A 9,260-nucleotide genomic window follows, 5' to 3' on the forward strand; every position below is an offset into this window, starting at 1 on the left:
GACTGGTGGAGGATAGTTATTTGAGGGTTCATAAGGAGAATTCCTTCAAGGATATTATTCAAGGATATTAATGCTAACAAAAGGAAACTGTGTTGGTTGAATTACAGAAACAGAAAACAATAGAAAAATAGCAGTTTGTGGCTTTTAAACCTGTGTTTGTAAGCTGCATAAATAACAACAGTGCCTGCAATTAAACCCCAATGAATTCATCCTTGCTAAATTATACTGGATCAAAGTAACATTTCCAAAACACCTACTAGGTGCAAGGTACTATGCTAATTGCAGTGAAAAACATTTTAAATAATAATACAAACACAAGACATGGTCCCAGCATTTGGGTATTTTTAAAAACTTACTGAACAAGACAGGATCTATTATGCATGAACTGAAAGAGTCAAATAAATGAAAAGGAACTAGTTGGAATCATAATGTTTGCCATAGATGCAGACTGGTATGATTTGGGAAAATTTCAGTTTACTCTCCATGCAATGGAAGGCTATTGAAAAGTCTTCATATTCCACCAACAATATAATTGAAAAGAGTACCTTGAGCATCACCACCTTAAAATTCTAAAAGTAAAACAAGATCTCGTCTGTGAAACAGAAGGCTAGATCAAAAGGATTCTCAATGTTAGAAAGCAAAGATGTCTTTAAATTAAAGTAGGTAGGAGAAAAAAAAGTTAATTTGTCTCCTAACTTCTGGATTTAAAGAAATAAATTGAATACCTTGAAGGAAAAAGCCAAAGAGCACCTCAGTTTTCTGTGTGTGTGTGTGTGTGTGTGTGTGTGTGGTGTATTAGTTGTTCAGTCATGCCTGGCTCTTTGCAGACCCCATGGGCTGTAGCCTGCCAGGCTCCTCTGCCCATGGAATTCTCTAGGCAAGAGAATTTCTGGAGTGATTGCCACACCCTCCTCCAGGAGATCTTCCTAACCCACGTATTGAACCTGAGTCTCCTGCATTGCAGGCAGATTCTTCACCATCTGAGCCACCTCCTGGGCAAATGCAAATAAAGCAAACCATAACCACAACCACCCAGCACCTATCAGGGTGGTGTTCCTTGTGGGCCCTCTCTGAGGGTTGGTAGAAACTGTGTTTTTTAATCTCTGTTTTTATGCTTGTCCCAAGATCTTTTAAGGAAGCGGGTGGGGCAAGGGGGAAGAGGCAGACACTGTATAAAAGAAGCTGCCTTGAGAATTTTTCTAAAATACATAACAGAAACTTCCTAGGTTAGGAAACTTACCAGATTTGGCAGCTGATGGACCCAGTGATGGACCCAGAAGCAACCCCGGTTTACTTGGAATATTTTTTTGTTACAAGCCACAATCCTGATATTGAAGAGACCCACTCCCATGTTCCTTATACATCAGTCTTCCTTCCGGTCTTCTACACAGCTGTGTTCCTGATTGGAGTGTCCGGGAACCTCATTCTCATGAGCGCACTGCATTTCAAACGGGGCAGCCGAAGACTGATTGACATCTTTATCATCAACCTGGCTGCCTCCGACTTCATCTTCGTCATCACCTTGCCTCTCTGGGTGGATAAAGAAGCATCTCTGGGGCTGTGGAGGACAGGCTCTTTCCTGTGCAAAGGAAGCTCCTACGTGATCTCAGTCAACATGCACTGCAATGTCTTCTTGCTCACCTGCATGAGTGTGGACCGCTACCTGGCCATCGTGTGTCCCGCCGTATCCAGGAAAGTCAGGAGGAGAGACTGTGCCTATGCTGTCTGTGCCAGTGCCTGGTTTGTCTCCTGCCTTCTGGGGTTGCCTACCCTTCTGTCCCGGGAGCTTACCCTGATTGAGGGTAAACCATACTGTGCAGAGGAGAGGGCCACTCCCAGCAAACTGACTTGGGCCCTGGTGGCCTTAATTTTTACCTTTTTTGCCCCTTTGGTGAGCATTGTGACCTGCTACTGTTGCATCACAAGGAAGCTGTGTGCCCATTACCAGCATTCAGGAAAGCATAACAAAAAGCTGAGGAAGTCCATAAAGATCATCTTTATCGTTGTGGCAGCGTTTGTCCTCTCCTGGCTGCCCTTCAACACGTTCAAGCTCCTGGCTATCGTCTCTGGGTTGCAGGAAGAACTCTACCTGTCCTCAGCTTTTCTGCAGCGGGGGATGGAGGTGTGTGGGCCGCTGGCATTTGCAAACAGCTGCGTCAACCCCTTCATCTACTATGTCTTTGATGGCTACATCCGCCGGGCCATCGTGCGCTGCTTGTGCCCTTGCCTGAAGAACTATGACTTTGGGAGCAGCACCGAGACATCAGACCTCACGAAGGCTCTCTCCAACTTCATACATGCAGAAGATTTTGCCAGAAAGAGGAAGAGGTCTGTGTCACTCTGAAAAGGACAGTGACATTTCGAGCTCTGTGGATGGGGTTGAAGGGTTCATTTGTGCCCAAGATAAAGAAAGAAGAAAAATATTGCTATAGTATTCATATTGCTTATGAATACAAGGAAGTGTTAATTTTTAAAGAGATATCTAGAAGGTCTCAGTGTTCATGGATATAATTAGGTTATTTGCTGTTTTTTGTTTGTTTGAGCTGAATAGCTTTATTTGACCCTTGTCAGTCAAGTTCACCGGGCAAAATACAACTTTTATACATCTTGAACTCTGAGATAAGGCTCCTGCTTGGACCAGTTCCTTTCTTCATGGGTGTTAATGCATAATCCAGCCTTTTCCTCTCTCAGGAAACTTGATCCACACCACCCATCATACTGGGCTCCAGAGTGGACTGCATGTAAAGGATTCCGCCCAGTTGTAACTGGTGAGAAATATGGTGACAATGCAGATTTTAAAAAACTGTAATATACCTGTGCTCAGTAATTACTTGTTCCTGAATAATGAAGGTTCTGGCCTTAATCTTTGACACTTAATTTGGTGATTCCATACCACCTTCCAACATTGTCTTTCACCCTATACCATTCACAGTGACTTTAGGCTGGTGAAACCTCATGGGGAAAAAATCATTTTGTATTGTGTTTATAATTTAGGACTTACTTTACCACTTGGTCTTCAAGAATATTTTGACATAGAATAAGCTTTGACTTCTGTTTTCCTTATAAGATATATTGGTTAAAATGTATCTCATTATAATGGTATAATAACTACTTTTCAATGAGGTTTTACTGTGCTCTTGTTTTCCTTTTAGCCTTTATAAATTAGGATATGACTTTGTTTTAATTACATGTTTTTAATTACCCAGTTATCTAGTTATCAAATAAAAATGTTACTACTACTATAATTGGAGGTCATCTAATGCTTAGCTACACCCTCATGCAGATTATCATTTTGTATTTTAATTAAAATGTTAATGCTGCACATTCCCTAGAGCATCATTTGCTTGGTGTTTGTAATTTCACAATTTGATCCAATAATATAGGAAGACAGAATGCTCAGTATTCAGGTAAAGGGGAAAATCTGTAACAAAAATGTTACTGATATTTTACATGCAGTTTTTTGAAACTCAGAGACCTTGTAGAACTCCTTCAACTGATAAATATTTACTGAGCCAATTCATACCTACATTCCTTTTAAAAATTTGAAGTGAAAATATAATTAGCAGCAACCACAAAAGACTGCAGCAGCAAGCCTACTATTGAAAATGCCTTTCGATTCAAGATAAAGTAGGTTTTTTACCTCTACTGTTGACACAAATGAACTACTATTTTAGTTTTAAATGTTAGGTTTGAAAACCAGAGAAAGCTTCAAATCTTTTCAGAGACTAGATAATTCAGGATCATCCTCTGTACCTTAATATTAACAGAAATCTCAAATATTGGGCATCTTCTTATAGTGTGTTTAGAGGTTTTGGGTTTTATAAATTGGTTAATTTATGAATTTCTCTTAAATTTTTATTAAATAAAAATATAATTTCATTATAAAAGCATTCATCTACATTGTATTAATTGCTATGAACAGATCAATTAACACTGATAACCTAACAATGTTTTAACAAATTATCATAGATATAGAAATAAAAAGACTGTAAATCATAAGAAATAAATTTTCTTGGAAAGCTTCAAAAGTGAATTCAACATAATTAAATAGATTGCCAAGCATTAAGTAAAAACAAAATACAAGATATTTACTTTTCAAAAACAAATCAACAAAAGCACGGTAACTCATCAATGCCTTTGAGAAATGCTACCTTTAGAAAACAACCCAGTCAATCAGCTGCAGTATTTGTTAGGAAATGAGAAAACCTGGGTTACTTGGTTTAACTTCACCTTTAATGTTGGGACATTGAACAAATCATTTTAATCTTTCATATCTAAATGTCATTGGTAATATCCATGTCCATAGCATCCTTAAGTTTATTTTAAGACTAATAAATACAAGTGAAAAGTTTCCTTAAATAATAAAAAGTTATGTAAAATGATGGTTTCTATCATTAATTATTGAATGTTACATAAAAATTTCCAAACTAGATTATCAAATGACTCTTAATCATTTTCATTTAACAAATATTAGAGTCTATCTTACTTCTGTATCATCCCTTTTATTTTTCCATTTTAACACTGAAGAAAATATACTGTCGTACTTTTAAATACTTTAAGTGGATATGCTGTGTGCCTTATAAAAATTTTAGCATATTTTATATTCATAAGGTACCAGCGATGGAAGGAATATAGGCATAATTTTACAGACAGCATAACTCTGATAGAAAAAATTATAAATGTAATTAGTTGGTATATCACTATGAAAAGTTGCCACAGTAAAGCTCGCCATTAAAGCCTCTGAATAAGAAGTTGTCTGATAACTTATAATTAATTTAAAAACTAAGGCACACACAGTCACAAACACACATTTAGTCCATTTGGGCCATATAGAAAGATAAAAACTAACCTGACCTTCCTGGGAGTCCCACAGTTCGTCCTCTCTAACAAGTCAAAATTACCTCAGAGCGAGCACAACACTCAAGTAAGAACAGTCTTGAAGGAAGCTATGTGCGTGACTGAAAGGAGATATAAGTTACTAGGGGTCACAGTTAATTTTTAAATAGACACAGAAATACACAGTATGATGGGAAGCTGAGTAAAAGAAATCTTCCTGTGATTCATCTTGACTCCTCAAATCATTCTCTATTCCCCCAAGAGATATCAGAAGTGAGAAATGACTTATCAAATGCACATGCCACGGAGAAAAGTGAGGCTCAGTTTTCCTGCAGAGCTCATTCACAAAAGTCAAGCAATAGTAAAAGAATTACAAGTTTGTTTCTCAAAGAGCCGCTGATGGAGCCTGCTATCAAGATGATTCCTCCACCGTGAGAGAAAGCTGTGCCATCCAGAGGAAAAGGAGAAGGATAATCCTACCTACTGGGATATTTGTAAATGGTACTGGATTCAATTGCTTTCCACAGAGCTTGTAGGTTGGATTATCCCTTGCAAATGCCTGTTCTTATTTTCCATTCTTTTCTTTGAATCAACATTCTTTGCTTTTATCGATGCTATGAGTAAGCAGTTACGACTAGACTTTACATGTCAGCAGACAGAAAAAAACTACTCCATTTTGACTTTTCATTGCAGATGAGTGCCTCTTGTCTCTTCTCTTTGTCAGTTTCTTAACAGCTACATTTCCAAAATGTATCCGACAAGTGGAAATTTCATCCTCAGATTGATTAAACTTCAACATTAAAACTTTAAATATCTGATGTGTCAAACTATTAGCAAAGTGAAAGTTCTTATGACAAGTTGAAACACCATAGTATATGAACTCACCTAAAATGTTCATTTATTAATCTAAAAGTGGAAGGAGATATTCTGTTACTTGACAAGCATTATTAACCTAAAAAGTTTTTGGTTTATGTATATGAGTATCAAATTTCTAAGATCCAATGGCACTTTAAAATTACAGTGGAACCTTTTCTGAGTTGGACACATGTAATTAAGTTGAATGGTCATTGTTTTAGGCAAGTAGCCCATTTGAAGGATTTATATGATACAATGTTCATATTATTTTTGTAATGCTCTGCAGACCGAGTAAAGATATCATCACAGGCGGATTCTTTACCAGCCGAGTCAAAAGAGAAGCCCAAGAATACTGGACTGGGTAGCCTATCCCTTCTCCAGTGGATCTTCCTGACCCAGGAATTGAACCAGGGTCTCCTTCATTGCAGGAGGATTCTTTACCAACTAAGCTATCAGCAAAACCCTAAGATATCATCAACCTGACATTATTCAGTGATTTTTTCCTTTTCTAATTAAGAGGATTTAATAATTAGCGAGTTTACTATCACTCCCATATTAACAAGAGTTAGGCTTCCTCTATGAGTACTTCATGTTTGTCAATATTGATGGAAAATTTAGCATTTTTATCTGCTAGCCTCTATCAACAGAGTCGGACATGACTGATGCGACTTAGCATGCATGCATGCCTTGGAGAAGGAAATGGCCACCCACTCCAGCATTCTTGCCTGGAGAATCCCAGGGACAGAGGAGCCTGGTGGGCTGCCGTCTATGGGGTCGCACAGAGTCAGACACGACTGAGGCGACTTAGCAGCAGCAGCAGCAGCCTCTATCAATTATGATTAGAAAGATTTTAGTTCCTTATTACTATTAGTTTAAATGAAATATAAAAGGTACTTTTTGCTAGAATACTTTATAATCTATATTTGCAGAAGCTATAGATATTCTTGTGATGTTCTTAGATCAAATAAAATTTTTTTATCAATAATTGTGTAAGTAAAGACTATTTTTAATTTTTTTAAAAAAGTTTCTGTGGCAGAGTCTTTAGCAGACAACTCTGCTTTTTTCCCATATAGACAGTGTGTAAGAACTGTCTGTTGTGAAACGTTCACAAATTCTTAAATCTGAAAATTCCAGTATGACATATAAAATGCTCCATACAAATTTTGTAAAGTTTAACTTCTTCAGAGATACTGTATGATGTGGAGAGAATAAAGCAAAATTGAGATCTCAATTCTAAGTGTTTAGCCTGACCTGCTAATTAAGTCATTACTCATCCCATCATAGGTCAGTGGTTTACTTTTATACTTCTATGCCTAGACCAGTGGAGTTTCTTGGAAAATAGTCAATCTCAAACATCAAACTGTGAATGCAAAGTGTGTGTTGTACACAATGCATTATGACAGCCAAAAATTTGTTATTCTAACTGATGGGTTCCTTATAATTTTGCAGGCGTACTGCAGTCATCCACTCACAAAACCTCTCTCTCTCTCCCCTCCCTTCAACCCCACATCTCCATCTCTCTCTCTCTCTCTGTCTCACACACACACGCAAACACACAAACACATGATGTACAAATACAGCTGATAAATACCCACTGACTTTTGTTGCTAATATTCAGTCTAAAGTACTTGATAGAATGCAAGAGAAGGAAAAATAAGTCGAAGAAAAAATACAGTAAATACAAAAGAAAATGTCATATGTAAAAATAAACGTATCAACTAATACAATACAATAACACAATATTATATTGTAATAACACAATTTGTATTGTAATAATACAATAAAAACATAAATGGATTAAAATTTCCTATTAAAATTGAACCAGTAACTCATTCTCACAGTCATCTAATATATGTGTGGCTCTACTAGACCCTGTAGAATGTGAAGAGATAGAGGTAAAATCTATTTCCTCATGGAGTTCACAAGCCTCTAGATATTTTTTAAACCAAAGAATGAAGTATCATCACCCAACAGGAACTTGATATATGCAGAGAAAATGACAAGTCAAATCACTTTATTTAAGTAATCTTTCCCAATGCTTAGGGGAAAACCCGTATTTGTCAATACACAAGTTTCTTCAGGTAACTGCCATTTTGATATGTTTATTTCCTAAATATCATCCATATTTCCTTAAAGCAATGTATATCCCCATCACTGGCATCCCCCAATGAAGATACTTTGATTGATCTTAAGGATTTTTAGGTGTAAAAGATTGTTTTAAACATAAGAACACCTCCTGTTTAAATTTATTTTCAAACAAATTTAAAAGGATATGTAAAGTAGATAAATCTACTCTAACCTTGCCCAAAGACTGTGATTTAATGAGATGCCCTCTCTCTTACCCTCTGTTTAGACCAAAAACAAAACCAACAACTCAGGTGGAGAAGTGGTAAATGAGAAACGAAACTTCCCCCGTGGTTTCATGTTTAAAGCAAAAAAAAAAAAAAAAAAAAAAACAGGTTTAGAGGAGCTGAAGGTAGATGGAAATGGTAACTCTATTTCTAGTGAAATAGATGTTCATGCAATGCAGATCTGACTTGTATGCATTAATAAAAAAATAGTTTAAAATTAGTAAAGAATTGAAAAATGAAGTCGGTGCAAAATTGCATAACTTACACAGAATTTAGGATTTTAAATTACAGTCGTTTCACTTATATAACTCAAAATACTTCCAGTAAACTTATGAAAATATTTAGCATGATAATCAAAGATGATCAAATTAAAATAAAAAATCTAATTTTACCTATTAAGTTAGCAAATATTTAAACATTAAATACTGAGGCTTACCAGAATTAGAGGTGTGGAGTGTGGGCAAGACTTCTTGGATTATTGATTGAGTATAACTTGATTAAGCTTTCTACAGGATATTTATAAAATCTATGAAAAGGAATTCCACTTCTAGGATTTTACCACGCAACATAATTATGGCAACATGCAAAGATATACATTCATGCACTTTTATTGCAGCACTGTTTGCAAAAGAGACTGGTACATATTAAGAGCTTGATAAATAATAGTTGAGAAATAACTCCATCTTAGATTACAGGTGAAGAAAACAGAATTCAAAGAAATCAAGTTTTACATAATTCTTAATGAACTGAATAAAAAATGAAACCTGATTTCAGTCAAACTGAAACCTATGCAATTCCAAAGCTCATGCTTTTTCCATGATACCATATTTTTTTCCTCTGATCCCCTTACTCTTTAATAGACTCTGTTAACAACCTTCACTTGTTTATTATTTTTTCCAATGCAAATCTCTCAAATCACCAAACCCTTTGCCTGTTCTTGACTAACATTGCCTGAGGGAGAAGGAAGTCCATTTTACTGAAAATATTTTTTTTTTTCAAAAGAAAAACATTTTCTTGTAACATGTTTCCCATGATCTCTTAATTATGACCTTTCAGAAACAGCATCTTCCATCCAACAGTCACTAAAAATTCTTATCTAGAAAAACAGATACATGCTGCATGTAAGAAATGGACAATTATCTATTTTACTCCCCCTCTCACCCAACCCCACACCAAAGGATAGTAGCGTTATGACAGAGGCTTTCACAGGAAAACACT

General features: G+C 36.2%; 1 protein-coding gene across 1 annotated transcript; it reads left to right on the forward strand.

Moving 5' to 3' along the window:
* The first annotated feature begins 1,186 nt into the window (after positions 1-1,186).
* On the forward strand, positions 1,187-4,326 carry GPR15 (G protein-coupled receptor 15). Its single transcript, XM_043893159.1, has one exon. The coding sequence runs from the start codon at positions 1,256-1,258 to the stop codon at positions 2,342-2,344; it is 1,089 nt and encodes a 362-aa protein (XP_043749094.1). The 5' UTR covers positions 1,187-1,255; the 3' UTR covers positions 2,345-4,326.
* Positions 4,327-9,260: the final 4,934 nt, after the last annotated feature.

The sequence above is a fragment of the Cervus elaphus genome, chromosome 31, assembly GCF_910594005.1.
Source record: "Cervus elaphus chromosome 31, mCerEla1.1, whole genome shotgun sequence".
NCBI lineage: Eukaryota > Metazoa > Chordata > Mammalia > Artiodactyla > Cervidae > Cervus > Cervus elaphus.